This window comes from Scyliorhinus canicula, chromosome 6, assembly GCF_902713615.1.
Source record: "Scyliorhinus canicula chromosome 6, sScyCan1.1, whole genome shotgun sequence".
Taxonomy (NCBI): domain Eukaryota; kingdom Metazoa; phylum Chordata; class Chondrichthyes; order Carcharhiniformes; family Scyliorhinidae; genus Scyliorhinus; species Scyliorhinus canicula.
In genome coordinates this window covers 199,659,678-199,682,292 of record NC_052151.1, presented here as the reverse complement: position 1 = coordinate 199,682,292, position 22,615 = coordinate 199,659,678, and the positions used below count along the sequence as shown (strand labels likewise).

Below are 22,615 nucleotides of genomic sequence, written 5' to 3'. Positions count from 1 at the left end.
CCCTCAGTACTGACCCTCTGAGTGCAGCACTCCCTCAGTACTGACCCTCTGACAGTGCAGCACTCCCTCAGCACTGACCCTCTGACAGTGCAGCACTCCCTCAGTACTGAACCTCTGACAGTGCAGTACTCCCGCAGTACTGACCCTCTATCAGTGCAGCACTCCCGCAGTACTGACCATCTGACAGTGCAGCACTCCCTCAGTACTGACCCTCTGACAGTGCAGCACTCCCTCAGTACTGACCCTCTGACAGTGCAGCACTCCCTCAGTACCGACCCTCTGACAGTGCAACACTCCCTCAGTACTGACCCTCTGACAGTGCTGCACTCCCTCAGTACTGACCCTCTGACAATGCAGCACTCCCTCAGTACTGACCCTCTGACAGTGCAGCACTCCCTCAACACAGACCCTCTGACAGTGCAGCACTCCCTCAGTGCTGACACTTTGACTGTGCAGCACTCCCTCAGTACTGACCCTCTGACAGTGCAGCACTGCCTCAGTACTGACCCTCTGACAATGCAGCACTCCCTCAACACAGACCCTCTGACAGTGCAGCGCTCCCTCAGTACTGACCCTCTGACAGTGCAGCACTCCCTCAGTGCTGACACTTTGACTGTGCAGCGCTCCCTCAGTACTGACCCTCTGACAGTGCAGCACTCCCTCAGTAAGTACTGACCCTCTGACAGTGCAGCACTCCCTCAGTACTGACCCTCTGACAGTGCAGCACTCCCTCAGTACCGACCCTCTGACAGCGCAACACTCCCTCAGTACTGACCCTCTGACAGTGCTGCACTCCCTCAGTACTGACCCTCTGACAATGCAGCACTCCCTCAACACAGACCCTCTGACAGTGCAGCACTCCCTCAGTACTGACCCTCTGACAGTGCAGCACTCCCTCAGTACCGACCCTCTGACAGCGCAACACTCCCTCAGTACTGACCCTCTGACAGTGCAGCACTCCCTCAGTACTGACCCTCTGACAGTGCTGCACTCCCTCAGTACTGACCCTCTGACAATGCAGCGCTCCCTCAGTACTGACCCTCTGACAGTGCAGCACTCCCTCAGTGCTGACACTTTGACTGTGCAGCACTCCCTCAGTACTGACCCTCTGACAGTGCAGCACTGCCTCAGTACTGACCCTCTGACAATGCAGCACTCCCTCAACACAGACCCTCTGACAGTGCAGCGCTCCCTCTGTACTGACCCTCTGACAGTGCAGCACTCCCTCAGTACTGACCCTCTGACAGTGCAGCACTCCCTCAGTACTGACCCTCTGACAGTGCAGCACTCACTCAGTACTAAACATTTGACTGTGCAGCGCTCCCTCAATACTGACTCTCTGACAGTGTAGCGCTCCCTCAGTACTGACACTCTGACAGCGCAGCGCTCCCTCAGTACTGACCCTCTGACAGTGCAGCACTCCCTCAGTACTGACCCTCTGACAGCGCAGCGCTCCCTCAGTACTGACCCTCTGACAGTGCAGCACTCCCTCAGTACTGACCCTCTGACAGTGCAGCACTCCCTCAGTACTGGCCCTCTGACAGTGCAGCACTCCCGCAGTACTGACCCTCTGACAGTGCAGCACTCCCTCAGTACTGACCCTCTGTCAGTGCAGCACTCCCTCAGTACTGACACTCTGACAGCGCAGCGCTCCCTCAGTACTGACCCTCTGACAGTGCAGCGCTCCCTCAGTACTGACCCTCTGACAGTGCAGCACCCCCTCAGTACGGACCCTCTGACAGTGCAGCACTCCCTCAGTACTGACTCTCTGACAGTACAGCGCTCCCTCAGTACTGACCCTCCGACAGTGCAGCACTCCCTCAGTACTGATCCTCTGACAGTGCAGCACTCCCTCAGCACTGACCCTCTGACAGACTACCATGTATCTGTTATTCTATATATAAACCATCTGAACCACTAGATTAGATTCCAGTCTGTAATTTACTCCCGGGAATCTGTTACTCTACATATAAACCACCCTGAACCCTTCGATTAGATTCCAGTCTGTAACTTACTCCCGGGTATCTGTCATTCTATATATAAACTACCCAAACCTCTCAATTAGATTCCAGTCTGTAACTCACTCCCGGGTATCTGTTATTCTACATATAAACCACCCTGAACCCCTCGATTTGATTCCAGTCTGTAACTTACTCCCGGGTATCTGTCATTCTACATATAAACCATCCGAACCTCTCGATTAGATTCCAGTCTGTAACTCACTCCCGGGTATCTGTTATTCTATATAAACCACCCCAAACCACTCGATTAGATTCCAGTCTGTAACTCACTCCCGGGTATCTGTTATTCTATATATAAACCACCCAAACCCCTCGATTAGATTCCAGTCTGTAACTTACTCCCGGGTATCTGTTATTCTATATATAAACCACACTGAACCCCTCGATTAGATTCCAGTCTGTAACTCACTCCCGGGTATCTGTTATTCTATATATAAACCACCCTGAACCCCTCGATTAGATTCCAGTCCGTAACTCACTCCCGGGTATCTGTTATTCTATATATAAACCACCCCGAACCCCTCGATTAGATTCCAGGCTGTAACTCACTCCCGGGTGTCTGTTATTCTATATAGAAACCACCCCGAACCCCTCGATTAGATTCCAGTCTGTAACTCATTCCCGGGTATCTGTTATTCTGTATATAAACCACACTGAACCCCTCGATTAGATTCCAGTCTGTAACTCACTCCCGGGTATCTGTTATTCTATATATAAACCACCCCAAACCCCTCGATTAGATTCCCGTCTGGTGCACACTCCCGGGTATCTGTTAATCTCTATATGAAGCCTTTGATTGGACTGCAGCCTGCTTCAGCGCGCTGGGATGAAAACGCCTTGCCTTTGGCACTGGGCTGCTTAAAGATGGGGTCGGTCAGGCAGAATGGAGCGGGTTAAGCGATGACATAAGGCGCAACTTCTCCTGAAAGCTGGTGGTGACATCTCCCCCATGTCCTTCTGAGGCTGGTTGACAAGTGGGTGATTGTGCGTGAACAATCCTTGGAATTCAGCCTCTGTGTAAGTGTCCGAGAGAGAGAAAGTGTGTCTGTGTGTGTATGTGTGTGTGTGTGCGTGCGTGTGTGTGCCTCTTTCGAAAGGTGGCACCGTGCCATCAGTAGACAATGCGCCCAATTGTGCCCAACGCACTCTGTGCTCGTCCCCGTCGCTTGCTTATTTTCTTGGCCTTGTGCCAAACATCTCCCGGGCACACAGTTATCAAGTGACTCCGCCCCGTCCTACCTCCCCGAGCTACCCCTCGCTGTGCCCTCCCTCCCCCTGGCACCAAAGGCGTCAGGGTATCGCTGCTTAAAAGCAGGAGCCTCCCTGTGAAGACTGGGTTGAGAGGGCGCTAGGTGGAAGGAGAGAGACACAGAGAGAATCACGGCGGATAACAGTGCTGCCCCATTGTGGTGTCCCATCAGAGTGCTAAACCGAGTCGCTCAGTTATATATACTCTTTTCTCCTCATTTTCTTTTTTTGTAAAAATAATCATGTTTCAGGAACAGAAGACGAACATCCTTCTCTGCTGCTCGCTGCTTTACGCACTCTCAGGTAAACAAGAATGCCTGGTGAAAGTACATAGCAGAGAGGGTTAATCCCCCTCCGATAGGGGAACAGGCTGCCCAGTGTGTGTAAATGGGGAGGGGTGGGTGAGGGGGTTAATCCCCCCTCCGATAGGGGAACAGGCTGCCCAGTGTGTGTAAATGGGGAGGGGTGGGTGAGGGGGGTTAATCCTCCTCCGATAGGGGAACAGGCTGCCCAGTGTGTGTAAATGGGGAGAGGTGGGTGAGGGGGTTAATCCCCCCTCCGATAGGGGAACAGGCTGCCCAGTGTGTGTAAATGGGGAGAGGTGGGTGAGGGGGTTAATCCCCCTCCGATAGGGGAACAGGCTGCCCAGTGTGTGTAAATGGGGACGGGGTGGGTGAGGGGGTTAATCCCCCCTCCGATAGGGGAACAGGCTGCCCAGTGTGTGTAAATGGGGAGAGGGGGGTGAGGGGGTTAATCCCCCTCCGATAGGGGAACAGGCTGCCCAGTGTGTGTAAATGGGGAGAGGTGGGTGAGGGGGTTAATCCCCCTCCGATAGGGGAACAGGCTGCCTAGTGTGTGTAAATGGGGAGAGGTGGGTGAGGGGGTTAATCCCCCCTTCGATTGGGGAACAGGCTGCCCAGTGTGTGTAAATGGGGAGAGGTGGGTGGGAGGGTTAATCCCCCCTCCGATAGGGGAACAGGCTGCCCAGTGTGTGTAAATGGGGAAGGGTGGGTGAGGGGGTTAATCCCCCCTCCGATAGGGGAACAGGCTGCCCAGTGTGTGTAAATGGGGAGAGGTGGGTGAGGGGGTTAATCCCCCTCCGATAGGGGAACAGGCTGCCCAGTGTGTGTAAATGGGGAGAGGTGGGTGAGGGGGTTAATCCCCCTCCGATAGGGGAACAGACTGCCTAGTGTGTGTAAATGGGGAGAGGTGGGTGAGGGGGTTAATCCCCCTCCGATAGGGGAACTGGCTGCCCAGTGTGTGTAAATGGGGAGAGGTGGGTGAGGGGGTTAATCCCCCCTCCGATAGGGGAACAGGCTGCCCAGTGTGTGTAAATGGGGAGAGGTGGGTGAGGGGGTTAATCCCCCTCCGATAGGGGAACAGGCTGCCCAGTGTGTGTAAATGGGGAGAGGTGGGTGGGAGGGTTAATCCCCCCTCCGATAGGGGAACAGGCTGCCCAGTGTGTGTAAATGGGGAGAGGTGGGTGGGGGGGTTAATCCCCCTCCGATAGGGGAACAGGCTGCCCAGTGTGTGTAAATGGGGAGAGGTGGGTGAGGGGGTTAATCCCCCTCCGATAGGGGAACAGGCTGCCCAGTGTGTGTAAATGGGGAGAGGTGGGTGAGGGGGTTAATCCTCCCTCCGATAGGGGAACAGGCTGCCTAGTGTGTGTAAATGGGGAGAGGTGGGTGAGGGGGTTAATCCCCCTCCGATAGGGGAACAGGCTGCCCAGTGTGTGTAAATGGGGAGAGGTGGGTGAGGGGGTTAATCCCCCCCTCCGATAGGGGAACAGGCTGCCCAGTGTGTGTAAATGGGGAGAGGTGGGTGAGGGGGTTAATCCCCCCTCCGATAGGGGAACAGGCTGCCCAGTGTGTGTAAATGGGGAGAGGTGGGTGAGGGGGTTAATCCCCCTCCGATAGGGGAACAGGCTGCCCAGTGTGTGTAAATGGGGAGAGGTGGGTGGGAGGGTTAATCCCCCCTCCGATAGGGGAACAGGCTGCCCAGTGTGTGTAAATGGGGAGAGGTGGGTGGGGGGGTTAATCCCCCTCCGATAGGGGAACAGGCTGCCCAGTGTGTGTAAATGGGGAGAGGTGGGTGAGGGGGTTAATCCCCCTCCGATAGGGGAACAGGCTGCCCAGTGTGTGTAAATGGGGAGAGGTGGGTGGGGGGGTTAATCCCCCTCCGATAGGGGAACAGGCTGCCCAGTGTGTGTAAATGGGGAGAGGTGGGTGAGGGGGTTAATCCCCCTCCGATAGGGGAAAAGGCTGCCCAGTGTGTGTAAATGGGGAGAGATGGGTGAGGGGGTTAATCCCTCTCCGATAATGATACATGCTGCCAGGTACAGAATGGAAACATAATGGTGGGGACATGCTGACTATATTTCAGAATTAACATGAGCTGAAACCCCCACAAAAAGGAAGGGGGGAGTGGTTTAAGGTGTTAATGAAGAACTTTTCTATGTCAGTTCCCACGGGATTCCACCTCCCTCGCAAATCCGAAGCAGGAATGTGATCCAGTGGGATGGGATTGAGAATGCGTTGGAGGGTGGAATCTGACTGGGTCAAAAAGCAGAAGAAAATGTTCTGACTGCCCCTTTTCCTCATCCCGCTGACACAGTAGTAAGACTGCAACATGGTCCCACTTACTCTGTATCTAACCCCGTGCTGTACCTGTCCTGGGAATGTTTGATGGAGACAGTGTAGAGGGAGCTTTACTCTGTATCTAACCCCGTGCTGTACCTGTCCTGGGAATGTTTGATGGGGACAGTGTAGAGGGAGCTTTACTCTGTATCTAACCCCGTGCTGTACCTGTCCTGGGAGTGTTTGATGGGGACAGTGTAGAGGGAGCTTTACTCTGTAACTAACCCCGTGCTGTACCTGTCCTGGGAGTGTTTGATGGGGACAGTGTAGAGGGAGCTTTACTCTGTATCTAACCCCGTGCTGTACCTGTCCTGGGAGTGTTTGATGAGGACAGTGCAGAGGGAGCTTTACTCTGTATCTAACCCTGTGCTGTACCTGTCCTGGGAGTGTTTGATGGGGACAGTGTAGAGGGAGCTTTACTCTGTATCTAACTCTGTGCTGTACCTGTCCTGTGAGTGTTTGATGGGGACAGTGCAGAGGGAGCTTTACTCTGTATCTAACCCCGTGCTGTACCTGTCCTGGGAGTGTTTGATGGGGACAGTGTAGAGGGAGCTTTACTCTGTATCTAACCCCATGCTGTACCTGTCCTGGGAGTGTTTGATGGGGACAGTGTAGAGGGAGCTTTACTCTGTATCTAACCCCGTGCTGTACCTGTCCTGGGAGTGTTTGATGGGGACAGTGTAGAGGGAGCTTTACTCTGTATCTAACCCCGTGCTGTACCTGTCCTGGGAGTGTTTGATGGGGACAGTGTAGAGGGAGCTTTACTCTGTCTCTAACCCCGTGCTGTACCTGCCCTGGGAGTGTTTGATTGGGACAGTGCAGAAGGATCTTTACTCTGTATCTAACTCTGTGCTGTACCTGTCCTGGGAGTGTTTGATGGGGACAGTGCAGAGGGAGCTTTACTCTGTATCTAACCCCGTGCTGTACCTGACCTGGGAGTGTTTGATGGGGACAGTGTAGAGGGAGCTTTACTCTGTATCTAACCCCATGCTGTACCTGTCCTGGGAGTGTTTGATGGGGACAGTGTAGAGGGAGCTTTACTCTGTATCTAACCCCGTGCTGTACCTGTCCTGGGAGTTTTTGATGGGGACAGTATAGAGGGAGCTTTACTCTGTATCTAACCCCGTGCTGTACTTGTCCTGGGAGTGTTTGATGGGGACAGTATAGAGGGAGCTTTACTCTGTATCAAACCCTGTGCTGTACATGTCCTGGGATTAGTGCAGAGGGAGTTGGTAGGAAGCGAGATTGGAGCGGAATGGGATTGGAGGAAGATTGCAGGGGAGGGGATTGATGTGCCTGGGATTTAGAACGGTGGAGATTTCAGGGGGAATTGGAAGGGAGTGTTCTGGATGGAAAGTGTTGGAGGAAAGGGAATTTGTGGGGTTTGAGTTGGAAGTGAGGGGAGGGGTTGGACGGGAGTGAATTGAGACATAATTGAAGCGGAGTGAAGGGTCAGGTTTAGAGGAAAGCTTATTGGGATGCAGGCATTGGATAGGAGGGAGTTTAGAGGGGAAGGAATTGGATGACTAGGATCCTCAGGGGAGCCTGGTAGTGGGGTTTGATTCAGAGAGAGGTTATGAGATTGGGAGGGAGCTGCCGTGGCTGAGATCTGGAATGTGCACAGAACGTCAGGGTACGATGCTGAAGCAGGGCTGCAAGAAGCTGCCCGATCTTCTATCAAGTAAACAATCAGACACCACAATGTAGCCATTGTCCACTCTGCCCACACTCTCTCCTCACAGTGAGAGATCCCAGCTTTAAACAGCAGACATCCCCAGCTCTCAAAGATCAGCCTTGTTCCAGAGATTGCCCAACGAACTATCCTATGCATTACATAGAGATAGTCTCCACCTTTCCCACAGTGTCTGGACCCTGCTTAAAGAGGGAGTCTCTCCGTCAGGGACCCTGATTAAAGAGGGAATCTCTCTGTCAGGGACCCTGCTTAAAGAGAAAGTCTCACTGTCAGGGACCCTGTTTAAAGAGGGAATCTCTCCGTCAGGGACCCTGCTTAAAGAGGGAGTCTCTCCGTCAGGGACCCTGATTAAAGAGGGAATCTCTCTGTCAGGGACCCTGTTTAAAGAGGGAATCTCTCCGTCAGGGACCCTGCTTAAAGAGGAAGTCTCACTGTCAGGGACCCTGTTTAAAGAGGGAATCTCTCCGTCAGGGACCCTGCTTAAAGAGGGAGTCTCTCCATCAGGGACCCTGTTTAAAGAGGGAGTCTCTCTGTCAGGGACAGTGTTTAAAGAGGGAGTCTCTCTATCAGGGACCCTGTTTAAAGAGGGAGTCTCTCTATCAGGGATCCTGTTTAAAGAGGGAGTCTCTCTATCAGGGATCCTGTTTAAAGAGGGAGTCTCTCCATCAGGGACCCTGTTTAAAGAGGGAGTCTCTCCGTCAGGGACCCTGTTTAAAGAGGGAGTCTCTCCGTCAGGGACCCTGTTTAAAGAGGGAGTCTCGCCGACAGGGACCCTGTTTAAAGAGGGAGTCTCTCTGTCAGGGACCCTGTTTAAAGAGGGACTCTCTCCGTCAGGGATCCTGTTTAAAGAGGGAGTCTCTCCGTCAGGGACCCTGTTTAAAGAGGGAGTCTCTCCTTCAGAGACCCTGTTTAAAGAGGGAGTCTCTCCTTCAGAGACCCTGTTTAAAGAGGGAGTCTCTCCGTCAGGGACAGTGTTTAAAGAGGGAGTCTCGCCGACAGGGACCCTGTTTAAAGAGGGAGTCTCTCCGTCAGGGACCCTGTTTAAAGAGGGAGTCGCTCCATCAGGGACCCTGTTTAAAGAGGGAGTCTCTCTGTCAGGGACCCTGTTTAAAGAGGGAGTCTCTCCGTCAGGGACCCTGTTTAAAGAGGGACTCTCTCCGTCAGGGATCCTGTTTAAAGAGGGAGTCTCTCCGTCAGGGACCCTGTTTAAAGAGGGAGTCTCTCCTTCAGAGACCCTGTTTAAAGAGGGAGTCTCTCCTTCAGAGACCCTGTTTAAAGAGGGAGTCTCTCCGTCAGGGACCCTGTTTAAAGAGGGACTCTCTCCGTCAGGGATCCTGTTTAAAGAGGGAGTCTCTCCGTCAGGGACCCTGTTTAAAGAGGGAGTCTCTCCGTCAGGGACCCTGTTTAAAGAGGGAGTCTCTCCGTCAGGGACCCTGTTTAAAGAGGGAGTCTCACCGTCAGGGACCCTGTTTAAAGAGGGAGTCTCTCCGTCAGGGACCCTGTTTAAAGAGGGAGTCTCTCCGTCAGGGACCCTGTTTAAAGAGGGAGTCTCTCCGTCAGGGACCCTGTTTAAAGAGGGAGTCTCTCCATCAGGGACCCTGTTTAAAGAGGGAGTCTCTCCATCAGGGACCCTGTTTAAAGAGGGAGTCTCTTTGTCAGGGACTCTTTTTAAAGTTGTCAGATTAGGAGAGATATTCAGTAGCATAGGATGCTGTGGGAGAGAGGGGTTACTGAGCGAGTGTGAGGGAGCTGGATTAACATCAGTAGAGATACAGTCAGTAACACAGGGTGCTGGGGAGGGGGGTTACTGAGCGAGTGTGAGGGAGCTGGATTAACATCAGTAGGGATACAGTCAGTAACACAGGGTGCTGGGGAGGGGGGTTACTGAGCGAGTGTGAGGGAGCTGGATTAACATCAGTAGAGATACAGTCAGTAACACAGGGTGCTGGGGGAGAGGGGTTACTGAGTGACAGTGTGAGGGAGTTGGATTTACATCAGTAGAGATACAGTCAGTAACACAGGGTGCTGGGGGAGAGGGGTTACTGAGTGACAGTGTGAGGGAGCTGGATTAACATCAGTAGAGATACAGTCAGTAACACAGGGTGCCGGGGGGGGGAATGGTGGGGTAGAGGTTACAGTGTTACTGTGCAAGAGAGTTGGATTAATATCACTAACGATATAGTCCCCGGCATACCTGCTTATCTATGGAACCGCCTACACCCCTTACAATTCTCCCTCAGTCTGGAACTTCCTCCAGCTCCTCGAAACCTCACTATCTCTGGAATCTGCTCCAACCCCTACAACCCCTCCTTATCTCTGTAACCTCCTCCAGCCCCTACAACCCTCCCTATCTCTGTGACCTCCTACAGCCCCTACAACCCCATCTTATCTCTGTAACCTCCTCCAGCCTGCAACCCTCCCTATCTCTGTAAACATAAAACAATTTACAAGTCCTATCTTAAACTGTAACATTCAGGGCGCGTATGAGATGCATGCAGTTTAACAGGTGAACTGCAGTTTGATACGGCACTCACCAAAATAAATGACAGATGTAACCAAAGCAGAGTCCATGGATTTCTCAACAAATCACCCAGACATTCGTCCCACTGTGAATCAACCAATCTCACTAAAACCTTGGTCCGAATTCTCCAGTGGTGGCCATTCACTGTTCCCGCCAGCAGTGCATCCCTTCCCGCAGGTTTCCCGGTGGCATGGGGTGGTTTCAAGGGGAAATCAACGGGAAAGGGGCTGTTCAGCACACTAGGCTAAATCGCTGGCTTTGAAAGCAGACCAAGGCAGGCCAGCAGCACGGTTCGATTCCCGTAACAGCCTCCCCGGACAGGCGCCGGAATGTGGCGACTAGGGGCTTTTCACAGTAACTTCATTGAAGCCTACTCGTGACAATAAGCGATTTTCATTTCATTTAATTTCAAATCCAATTGACAAGCGATAGGAGTAGTGAACAGCACGTCACCGAGAAATATGGGACTGGGGGGACCGAAGAATCCAGACCCTTGTCCTTCACACGAATGCTTCCAACTTCAACCTTTGAAGACCTCACCTTGCAATTCTCTCCAGAAGTCACTCCCACTCGGACAGCTTTTACAATGACCGAGGGTTTCGATCCCGCCTTCTGACATGGTATCTCCCCGTATTCCCCAGTACACCCAAACATTAGCTCACAAGCACACTTTTACATCTATGGTGATGAGCTGGACATCACTGTTCCAAAGGAGTATGTTTGCCCCAACAGCCCTCTTCACTTCACGTTTTCTCCCCACAGCCCTTTCTCTAACTTTGTATGTAACTGGGACTTCTGTCCATCCCTGTCTCTGCTACATTTTGGCTGGCAGACATGTCTAATCGGACTGCCTCAAGTACACCTGTTCACTGGCCCTTCAATCGTTCTGGTGACCTACAAAAACACACCCAGAGAGTCCCACCATTGTTACGAGACCAACATTGAACATCGTGCATCTTAAACGTTACAACCTCCACACACAGCTAATTTAGCATCCGGGAATTAAAGATCAATGAATTTCATGACAAACCTTTTCCAAACCCTCCAGCCCTCCCTATCTCTGTAACCTCCTCCAGCCCCTCAAACATTCCGAAACTCTGTGACCTCCTCCAGCCCCTCAAACATTCCTTAACTCAGTAACCTCCTTCAGCCCCTCAAACATTCCTTAACTCTGTAACCACCTCCAGCCCCTCAAACATTCCTTAACTCTGTAACCCCCTCCAGCCCCTCAAACATTCCATAACTCTGTAACCTCCTCCAGCCCCTCAAACATTCCATAACTCTGTAACCTCCTCCAGCCCCTCAAACATTCCTTAACTCTGTAACCTCCTCCAGCCCCTCAAACATTCCATAACTCTGTAACCTCCTCCAGCCCCTCAAACATTCCTTAACTCTGTAACCTCCTTCAATCCCCACAACTCTGCCTGTCCCTGTAACATGCTCCAGCTCCAACAATTCTTCTGATGACTACAATCTCCTCCAATCCCTGCAACGACCCCTATCTCTATATCTTCTAATCCTTACAACCTCCCTATCTCTGTAACCTCCTCCAGCCCCCACAACCCTCCCTATCTCTGTAACCTCCTCCAGCCCCTACAACCCTCCCTATCTCTGTAGCCTCCTCCAGCCCCCACAACCCTCCCTATCTCTGTAACCTCCTCCAGCCCCTACAACCCTCACTATCTCTGTAATCTCCTCCAGCCCCTACAACTCTATCTCTGTAACCTCCTCCAGCCCCTACAACCCTCCCTATCTCAGTAGCCTCCTCCGGCCCCTACAACCCTCCCTATCTCTGTAACCTCCCCCAGCCCCTACAACTCTCCCTATCTCTGTAACCTCCTCCAGCCCCTACAACTCTCCCTATCTCTGTAACTTACTCGTGACCTGACAACCTTCCTATCTCTGTAACCTCCTCCAGCCCCTACAACCCTCCCTATCTCTGTACACTCCTCCAGCCCCTACAACCCTCCCTATCTCTGTAACCTCCTCCAGACCCTATAACCCTCCCTATCTCTGTAACCTCCTCCAGTCCCAACAACCCTCCCTATCTCTGTAACCTCCTCCAGTCCCTACAACCCTCCTGTATGGGCTGGAGGTACTAACTCCCCGAGTAGGGGCGGGGTATCTCAATGACCCATTGTATATGAGATGGGACCAGTAAGGCACCGACAAGAAAGATCATGATCGGGAGCAACCGGGAAGGGTGTATAATATATCGTTTGTAAATGAAACTTCATTCGTATTTTTACTTCCTTTCACTCCATGTTGACTCCCCCTATCCTTACTCCAGCCGCTAGAACTCTCACTATCTCTGTAATCTCCTCCAGCCCCTACAACCCTAGAATGCCTACAGTGCAGGAAAGGGCCATTTGGCCCATTGAGTCTGCACCGAGCCTCTGAAAGTGCACCCTACCTGGGCCCACTGCCCCTCCCTATCCCCGTAACCCCACCTAATCGGCACATCTTTGATCACAAAGGGACAATACGATCAGGGCCAATCCACCTAACCTGCACATCTTTGGACTGTGGGAGGAAACCGGAGCACCCGGAGGAAACCCACGCAGACACGGGGAGAACGTGCAGACTCCGCACAGTCACCCGAGGCCAGGATTGAACCCGGGCCCCTGGCGCTGTGAGGCAGCACTGTGCCACCTCTGAGATCTCCTGTACAGGCCACTTCAGCATTGTACAATTTCCATCGCTCCACCATTGGCAGCCGGGCCTTCAGTTGGCCTGGGGTCGAAGCTCCAGAATTCCATCCCTAAATCTCGCCGCCTCTCTTTCTTCCTCTCCACCTTTAAGAATCTCCTTAAAACTTCTTTTGGCGAAACTTTTGTCACCTGTCCCTCATATGTTTCATGTGGCTCAGTCAAATATGCATGGTCAACTTCAGTGCATGTACAGCAATTAGCATTGGTCTGTCTCTGTCTCACTGTCTGTTTCTCTCTCTAACAGTGCTGCGACCCTCGGAGGGCATCTCAGTCTCAACACACCACAATATCCACAAGAGGTTGGGATCAGATGTCACGCTGTACTGCGGCTTCTGGTCGAGCGAGTATGTCTCAGACCTCACCACCCTATCCTGGCGTTTCCGGCCTGACAACTCCCGGGACATCATCTCAGTAAGTGGCACAACCGGTGGCAATTCTGCCAAGAGAGGCGCACGCAAGCAAGCCAAGCCCACTCCCAAACGGGATGTGACCACCCTCGCCGGAGTGGGGGTTGCTGCAAGGCGAGGGCGGTGAGGATTGGATGATGGGCTGGTGGCGGGCGGAACATATCTGTGCAGCAGAGGCATATTAAACCATGCAGGGCGGACACAACCCCCAGATAACACTAGTGGATGGGGATCGAGGAAGATTCCTGACCAGGGAGATTTACTCTGTATCTAACCCCGTGCTGTACCTGTCCTGGGAGTGTTTGATGGGGACAGTGTAGAGGGAGCTTTACTCTGTATCTAACCCTGTGCTGTACCTGTCCTGGGAGTGTTTGATGGGGACAGTGCAGAGTGAGCTTTACTCTGTATCTAACCCTGTGCTGTACCTGTCCTGGGAGTTTTTGATGGGGACAGTGTAGAGGGAGCTTTACTCTGTATCTAACCCCGTGCTGTACCTGTCCTGGGAGTGTTTGATGGGGACAGTGTAGAGGGAGCTTTACTCTGTATCTAACCCCGTGCTGTACCTGTCCTGGGAGTTTTTGATGGGGACAGTGTAGAGGGAGCTTTACTCTGTATCTAACCCCGTGCTGTACCTGTCCTGGGAGTGTTTGATGGGGACAGTGTAGAGGGAGTTTACTCTGTATCTAACCCCGTGCTGTACCTGTCCTGGGAGTGTTTGATGAGGACAGTGAAGAGGGAGCTTTACTCTGTATCTAACCCCGTGCTGTACCTGTCCTGGGAGTGTTTGATGGGGACAGTGTAGAGGGAGCTTTACTCTGTATCTAACCCCGTGCTGTACCTGTCCTGGGAGTGTTTGATGGGGACTGTGTAGAGGGAGCTTTACTCTGTATCTAACCCCGTGCTGTACCTGTCCTGGGAGTGTTTGATGGGGACAGTGTAGGGGTACAGCTTTACTCTGTATCTAACCCCACGCTGTACCTGTCCTGGGAGTGTTTGATGGGGACAGTGTAGAGGGAGCTTTACTCTGTATCTAACCCCGTGCTGTACCTGTCCTGGCAGTGTTTGAAGGGAACAGTGCAGAGGGAGCTTTACTCTGTATCTAACCCCGTGCTGTACCTGTCCTGGGACTGTTTGAAGGGAACAGTATAGAGGGAGATTCCAGAAGTCTGTGTCATTCTAATTTTCTCCTCCATTGTTCCAGATATTTCATTATGGCAACGGAATCCCTTATATTGAGAAATGGGGTCAATTCAGAGGGCGAGTTGAATGGGTCGGGGATATTTCCAAACATGACGGCTCGATTGTGATCCGTAACCTCGACTATATCGATAACGGAACATTCACCTGCGATGTCAAAAACCCCCCAGATGTGATCGGAACCTCCTCAGATGTCCACCTTACAGTTTACGACAGAAGTAAGGAATTCAAGTTCTCACCATGTGTGAGTGTGTGTAAAGATGTGTGTACTTCAGTCAGAACACGTTTGTTTGTGCTTGTGTATATGTGAACGTGTGTCAGATATTTAATCAAATTATTAGTACGAAGAGTTTGCTGCACCGTCAGAGGGTCAGTACTGAGGGAGTGCGGCACTGTCAGGGGGTCAGTACTGAGGGAGCGCTGCACTGTCAGAGGGTCAGTACTGAGGGAGTGCTGCACTGTCAGAGGGTCAGTACTGAGGGAGTGCTGCACTGTCAGAGGGTCAGTACTGAGGGAGTGCAGCACTGTCAGAGGGTCAGTACTGAGTGAATGCTGCACTGTCAGAGGGTCAGTACTGAGGGAGTGCTGCACTGTCAGAGGGTCAGTACTGAGGGGGTGCTGCACTGTCAGAGGGTCAGTGCTGAGGGAGTGCTACACTGTCAGAGGGTCAGTACTGAGGGAGCTGCACTATCAGAGGGTCAGTACTGAGGGAGTGCTGCACTGTCAGAGGGTCAGTACTGAGGGAGTGCTGCACTGTCAGAGGGTCAGGACTGAGGGGGTGCTGCACTGTCAGAGGGTCAGTACTGAGGGAGTGCTGCACTGTCAGAGGGTCAGTACTGAGGGAGTGCTGCACTGTCAGAGGGTCAGTACTGAGGGAGTGCTGCACTGTCAGAGGGTCAGGACTGAGGGAGTGCTGCACTGTCAAAGGGTCAGTACTGAAGGAGTGTTGCAATGTCAGAGGGCCTGTACTGAGGGAGTGCTGCACTGTCAGAGGGTCAGTACTGAGGGAGTGCTGCACTGTCAGAGGGTCAGTACTGAGGGAGCGCTGCACTGTCAGAGGGTCAGTACTGAGGGGGTGCTGCACTGTCAGAGGGTCAGTACTGAGGGAGTGCTGCACTGTCAGAGGGTCAGTACTGAGGGAGTGCTGCACTGTCAGAGGGTCAGTACTGAGGGAGCGCTGCACTGTCAGAGGGTCAGTACTGAGGGGGTGCTGCACTGTCAGAGGGTCAGTACTGAGGGAGTGCTGCACTGTCAGAGGGTCAGTACTGAGGGAGTGCTGCACTGTCAGAGGGTCAGGACTGAGGGAGTGCTGCACTGTCAAAGGGTCAGTACTGAAGGAGTGTTGCAATGTCAGAGGGCCTGTACTGAGGAAGCACTGCACTGTCAGAGGGTCAGTACTGAGGGAGTGCTGCACTGTCAGAGGGTCAGTACTGAGGGAGTGCTGCACTGTCAGAGGGTCAGTACTGAGGGAGTGCTGCACTGTCAGAGGGTCAGTACTGAGGGAGCGCTGCACTGTCAGAGGGTCAGTACTGAGGGAGTGCTGCACTGTCAGAGGGTCAGTACTGAGGGAGTGCTGCACTGTCAGAGGGTCAGTACTGAGGGAGTGCTGCACTGTCAGTGGGTCAGTACTGAGGGAGAGCTGCACTGTCAGAGGGTCAGTACTGAAGGAGTGGTGCAATGTCAGAGGGCCTGTACTGAGGAAGCACTGCACTGTCAGAGGGTCATTACTGAGGGAGTGCTGCACTGTCGAGGGTCAGTACTGAAGGAGTGCTGCACTGTCAGAGGGTCAGTACTGAGGGAGTGCTGCACTGTCAGAGGGTCAGTACTGAGGGAGTGCTGCACTGTCAGAGGGTCAGTACTGAGGGAGTGCTGCACTGTCAGAGGGTCAGTACTGAGGGAGTGCTGCACTGTCAGAGGGTCAGTACTGAGGGAGTGCTGCACTGTCAGAGGGTCAGTACTGAGGGAGCGCTGCACTGTCAGAGGGTCAGTACTGAGGGAGTGCTGCACTGTCAGAGGGTCAGTACTGAGGGAGCGCTGCACTGTCAGAGGGTCAGTACTGAGGGAGTGCTGCACTGTCAGAGGGTCAGTACTGAGGGAGTGCTGCACTGTCAGAGGGTCAGTACTGAGGGATCGCTGCACTGTCAGAGAGTCAGTACTGAGGGATCGCTGCACTGTCAGAGAGTCAGTACTGAGGGAGTGCTGCACTGTCAGAGGGTCAATACTGAGGGATCGCTGCACTGTCAGAGGGTCAGTACTGAGGGATCGCTGCACTGTCAGAGAGTCAGTGCTGAGGGAGTGCTGCACTGTCAGAGGGTCAGTACTGAGGGAGTGCTGCACTGTCAGAGGGTCAGTACTGAGGGAGTGCTGCACTGTCAGAGGGTCAGTACTGACGGATCGCTGCGCTGTCAGAGAGTCAGTACTGAGGGAGTGCTGCACTGTCAGAGGGTCAGTACTGAGGGAGTGCTGCACTGTCAGAGGGTCAGTACTGAGGGAGTGCTGCACGATCAGAGGGTCAGTACTGAGGGAGTGCTGCACTGTCAGAGGGTCAGTACTGAGGGAGTGCTGCACTGTCAGAGGGTCAGTACTGAGGGAGTGCTGCACGATCAGAGGGTCAGTACTGAGTGTGTGTTGTACTGTCAGAGCGTCAGTACTGAGGGAGTGCTGCACTGTGAGATGGGCCATCTTTCGTATATGACATTAAACTGAGGCCCTGTCTGTTCTCTCCTGTGAACGTTTTTGATCCCTTGGGCATTTTGTGGTACCTTGACTGAAATATGGGCGACAAAACTCTACATAGTGCGCCAAGTGTGGTTTATCCGAGGGATATGGAGACCAGAACTGTGCACAGTGCTCCGTGTGGTCTAACCAAGGGATATGGAGTCAGAACTGTGCACAGTGCTCCGTGTGGTCTAACCGAGGGATATGGAGACCAGAACTGTGCACAGTGCTCCCAGTGTGGTCTAACCGAGGGATATGGAGACCAGAACTGTGCACAGTGCATGTACAGCAATTAGCATTGGTCTGTCTTGCACTAGAGCAATGAGAGGGTCGGGGGAATGAGTCTGATTGGATTCCTTTACAGCAAGTGTTAGGTGATCCAGATAGCCTCCCTCCGTACCGTCAGGACTATGGGTGTCATACAGTGTCTGTGACTGACTTTAAATTGTTGCAAGTGTTTTAAGGCTGACTCCCAACTTCTTTCTCCCACAGTCCCCCCAGTCGGTGCTGGAGTTGTCTCGGGAGCCATCATTGGCACCTTCCTGGGTATCATTCTCCTGATTGTTGGAGGATTGTATCTATTCCGTTACATTGCCCGGAGGAGAGCAAGGAGTGAGACCATCTTCTTCAAAGGAGCCAGGTGAGTGAGGCGGACAGAGAGAGAGAGAGCGAGAGAGAGAGAGACAGAGAGACAGAGAAAGAGAGAGAGAAAGAGGGAGAGACAGAGAGATAGATAGAGAGAGAGAGACAGAGAAAGAGAAAGAGGGAGAGACAGAGAGAGAGAGACAGAGAAAGAGAAAGAGAGAGAGAAAGAGGGAGAGACAGAGAGATAGAGTGAGAGAGAAAGAGAAAGAGGAAAAGACAGAGAGAGACAGAGAGAGAGACAGAGAAAGACACAGAGAGAGAGGGAGAGACAGAGGTAGAGAGAGAGACAGAGAAAGAGAAAGAGACAGAGAAAGAGGGAGAGAGAGATAGAGAGAGAGAGAGACAGAGAAAGAGAGAGAGAAAGAGGGAGAGCCAGAGAGATAGAGAGAGAGAGAGACAGAAAAAGGGGAAGAGACAGAGAAAGAGGGAGAGACAGAGAGAGACAGAGAGAGAGAGAGAGAGAGGGAGAGAGACAGAGGGAGAAAGATACAGAGAGGGATAAAAACGGATGAAGAGAGAGGGAGAGAAGGACAGAGAAGGAGAGACAGAGATGTAAGCCACCCTGAACTACTGTAGTAAATTCCAGTCAGTAACTCACTCCTGGGTATCTGTTATTCTATATATAAACCACCCCGAACCCCTCGATTAGATTCCAGTCTGTAACTCACTCCTGGGTATCTGTTATTCTATATATAAACCACCCCGAACCCCTCGATTAGATTCCAGTCTGTACCTCACTCCCGGGTATCTGTTATTCTATATATAAACCACCCCGAACCCCTCGATTAGATTCCAGTCTGTAACTTACTCCCGGGTATTTGTTATTCTATATATAAACCACCCCGAACCCCTCGATTAGATTCCAGTCAGTAACTCACTCCCGGGTATCTGTTATTCTATATATAAACCACCCTGAACCCCTCGATTAGATTGCAGTCTGTAACTCACTCCCGGGTATCTGTTATTCTACATATAAACCACCCCTAACCCCTTGATTAGATTCCAGTCTGTAACTCACTCCCGGGTATCTGTTATTCTATACATAAACCACCCCGAACACCTCGATTAGATTCCAGTCTGTAACTCACTCCTGGGTATCTGTTATTCTGTATATAAACCACCCAGAACCCCTCGATTAGATTCCAATCTGTAACTCACTCCCGGGTATCTGTTATTGTATATATAAACCACCTCAAACCCCTCGATTAGATTCCAGTCTGTAACTCATTCCCGGGTATCAGTTATTGTATATATAAACCATCCCAAACCACTCGATTAGATTCCAGTCTGTAACTCAATCCCGGGTATCTGTTATTCTGTATATAAACCACCCAGAACCCCTCGATTAGATTCCAATCTGTAACTCACTCCCGGGTATCTGTTATTCTACATATAAACCACCCGAACCACTCGATTAGATTCCAGTCTGTAACTCACTCCCGGGTATCTGTCATCCTGAATCCCTCGAATAGGTTCAAGTCTGTCACTGTTGTTGTTCAGATACAGCTGTCGTGATTTGAATTATATTTTGTTCCATTTCTTGCACAGTGCTGCAGAACGAGGGAAGGCAAGTGGCAAAGCTGGAACTGTGAGTAAAGTAAGTATGAAAACATCAGGGAGGCGGGATGCATACTAAGCAAGAAGCCCGCAAACATTTCTGGGGAGGGGTCGGCCCATCTTGAACCTGTACTACATCTGCGAACTGAATCTGGGGGGTTGGGGGCGGGGGGGGGGGGGGAAACAGATGGGAGGGTCTCAGGGAGTAAGGGTTTAGAGGGGAGGGAATTGGGGGGAGAGGTGATTTGGGGGAGAGCAGGGTGGGAGGGACATTTACAGCGTGGGAGGAAGGGGGATTGGAGGGGAGGAGCTCGGGGGAGGGAAGAATGTTTGTGGTGGGATATGGAATGACGAGGAAAATGAGGGTGGGCTATTGGTGCAAAGGAGTTTTGGAGGGGATGGAATCGGAGGGGTGGGGTATTGGGGAGAAGTGAGGACGAGGGTAAAGCACTGGAGGGGAGGGCAATTGGAGGGGAGCGAGTGGAATTGTGGGTTGGGATTGGAGGGGAGGGATTTGGAGGGCCATGGACGGGTCGGGTGGGGGACTGGAGAGAGGAGTGTTTTGGAGGGGACGTTGGAGCAAGGGGGAATTAATTGGAGGGTGATTGGAGCAACAGGATTAGTGGGGAGGGGGACTGAGAGCAACAGGAATTGCAGAGATGTGCAATGGGGAGGCTGTGGACAAGGCCTGGCACCTGGCAAACGCCAGGACATTGTGGGGAGGGGGGGGGGGGGGGGGGGCTTGGGGAATAGCTGGCAGTCTCCATTTCTGGGCGTGCTTCGGTACGCTATTTCCAAAGCCCATCCCCCTCCAACCCCTTCCTCCCGTCTCTGTCTCCCCGCGCAGGGACCCGTCCTGTACGCCACGTTGGACCAGAGCAAGAGTGGCAAGGGGGCCAGCGAGAAGAAGTCCAAGCTCTCCGACTCCAAGAGGGACAAGAAGTAGCGGTTACCCCCACCGCGGGGTCCTCGGGATGGAGGCGGGGGCTCGACCGGGGGTCCGCGGGTCCTGATGACCATCGAGATGACGCTGACTGACTCGGACACCGGCAGTGACACCGAAACGAAGAAACACCCCGGAAACAACCACAAGCGAAAGAAAAGTTCCAATGCCAAATAACCATGCACTCTTCCTTTAACCCCGTCGTTCCTTCCCCTTCGCTGCCTCCCTCTTCCCTCCCGTCCTGTTGTGTTTCTCCGGCTGAGGAATGTCCCTGCTGGTTGATCTCTCTTATTGGAGAGGTGCCTGTCCATTCTCCTGAATGCTCGGTTTTCTCTGACCTCCCCCCCATCCCCACGCTTCCTCATCCACTGCCTCCACAGCCCGTTTCTTCAGTCTTCTTGTGCTCCGGCCCTTTAACCGCTGCGCGCTCAAAGTCTGAAAGCTGGGGAGCTTGCTCTTCGCCCCCCCCCCCCCCCCCCCCCTCTCCCCTCTCCTCTCTTTCAAACTTCATTTTCTCACGTGGCCCAGCCCTTCAGATACTGTGGGCCCTTGGTGCGAAAGCCCTGGGCCTCACTCTTTCCCCCATTCCCCCACTGGCACCTCGCCAGGTGGCTGGTACCTGGAGAGGGGCCCCTCCTTTAGTCTCGTGAGGCGCCAACCCTTGACCGGTTTACCCTGATTGGTTGGTGTAGAGGGAGTAGGGGGACTTTGCCAGAGGGTGATGAGGGAGGGGGTGGACGAAGAAGAGAGGAGAGTCCACTGATGGGGGGGGGGGAGGGGGGGGCTGCTTGGCTGGGTTCGCACTAAGATGGCAGGTAGCGCGATCCCAGGCAGGCGGTAATGGCCGTCACGTTTGACTCACCCGTAGAGTGTTGAGAAGTGACACATCGGTGGACAGGAGGGAGGGTTTCCTACTCTCTCTCTCTCTCTCTCTCTCTATCTCTCCCACATTTGGTGCAACCTCACCTTCCTTTCCCAACCACCCCTCGCAGGCAGTCAGCTCTCAAGGTCACGGGGGCAGGGAAGGACTTGCAAGCGGACAATCGCACGGTGGGTTTGGTTTGCAACGCCCTCCGTTACACCCTGACCTGTCGCCAAACTCTCCAATGCCACCCTTGCCCCCCCCCCCCCCCCCCCCCCCCCCCCCAACCCCTTCCGCACTTTCCTTACGAAAGCCTTTGCCCTGCCACTTAGAACTGAAATGGGAAGACACCGATATGGTCCCTTTGCCTGTCGGGAAAGCTTCAAGATGAAATTATACTGTCCTCTCGCGGTGGGGTGGTGTGAAAGGGTCAAGTCACTGACCTTTAACCCCCCTCCCAGGTTCAATGGCTCAACTTGATTGGCTCTTTCCCCGCAAAGCAACCATCTCAATGTTGTGGCTCATTGAAACCCAACCACAATTGGTCTAGTCGTTGACCGTTGACCCAACAGTGCCTTCCATCAAAACTCAACCCGTGATTGGCCCACTTGAGTTAACCACTGGCCCAACGCGGTCCATTGCATCTCAATCGTGATTGGTCCAGTGGTCGATCACTGGCCCAACAATGTGGCCCGTTAGAACTCAGCCAAGCTTGGCCCACTTGAGTTGACTGTTGACCCAATAACACGGTCCCCTAAAACTCAACTGTGATTGGCCGGGCTGGTTGACCCCCCACCCCCCCAGCCAAGATGGTGCTCCCTTGGTGCTTGATTGAGATTGGCCGAGTCCACTCCGCCAATGGCCAACAGCGGTGCACTCCACGTCTCTTGCGACGGATCTTAGATTAACACATTCGCGGATATTATTCCCTATTAATGGAATTAACGCCAAAATTGTGTCTAATTCAGCCCCCTGTTGAAGCTTTGCACTAGCCACGAGTCTAAAACAAGAGAACCTGATTTAATGATGTAACTAGGTGATAAAAGCACTGTTCTCGTTATTAAACAATAAAGATTTGAAATGGTTACAGCCTGTGTGTGTCATTGAGTTACGGGTCCGTACTTCAATAAGAGGGTCTGCACAGGCAGAGGGTTCTGGTGGGGAGGGGTTTTAAAAGATACACAAAGAGGTTTATCAGCACAATGGGACAGAAAGTCGGTGCTGTGATTTAGCTGGTTAAAGTGCCTGCCTGAAGCACAAGCAAATCTGATTTCAAATCTCAGCGGTCGGTGCCTTCTGTCTGTTTTTTAGAACAGTACAGCACAGAACAGGCCCTTCGGCCCTCGATGTTGTGCCGAGCAATGATCACCCTACTCAAGCCGACATATACCTATACCAGTAACCCAACAACCCCCATTAACCTTATTTTTTAGGACACTAAGGGCAATTTAGCCTG

At 52.7% G+C, this 22,615-nt stretch overlaps 1 protein-coding gene across 1 annotated transcript; it reads left to right on the top strand.

Moving 5' to 3' along the window:
- Nucleotides 1-3,332: 3,332 nt before the first annotated feature.
- On the top strand, nt 3,333-22,246 carry mpz (myelin protein zero). The gene is made up of 6 exons (XM_038800776.1): nt 3,333-3,572; nt 13,075-13,241; nt 14,439-14,652; nt 17,645-17,792; nt 19,346-19,394; nt 20,202-22,246. Exons 1-6 carry the CDS (start codon nt 3,512-3,514, stop codon nt 20,298-20,300), a joined length of 738 nt encoding a protein of 245 aa, XP_038656704.1. The 5' UTR covers nt 3,333-3,511; the 3' UTR covers nt 20,301-22,246.
- Nucleotides 22,247-22,615: the final 369 nt, after the last annotated feature.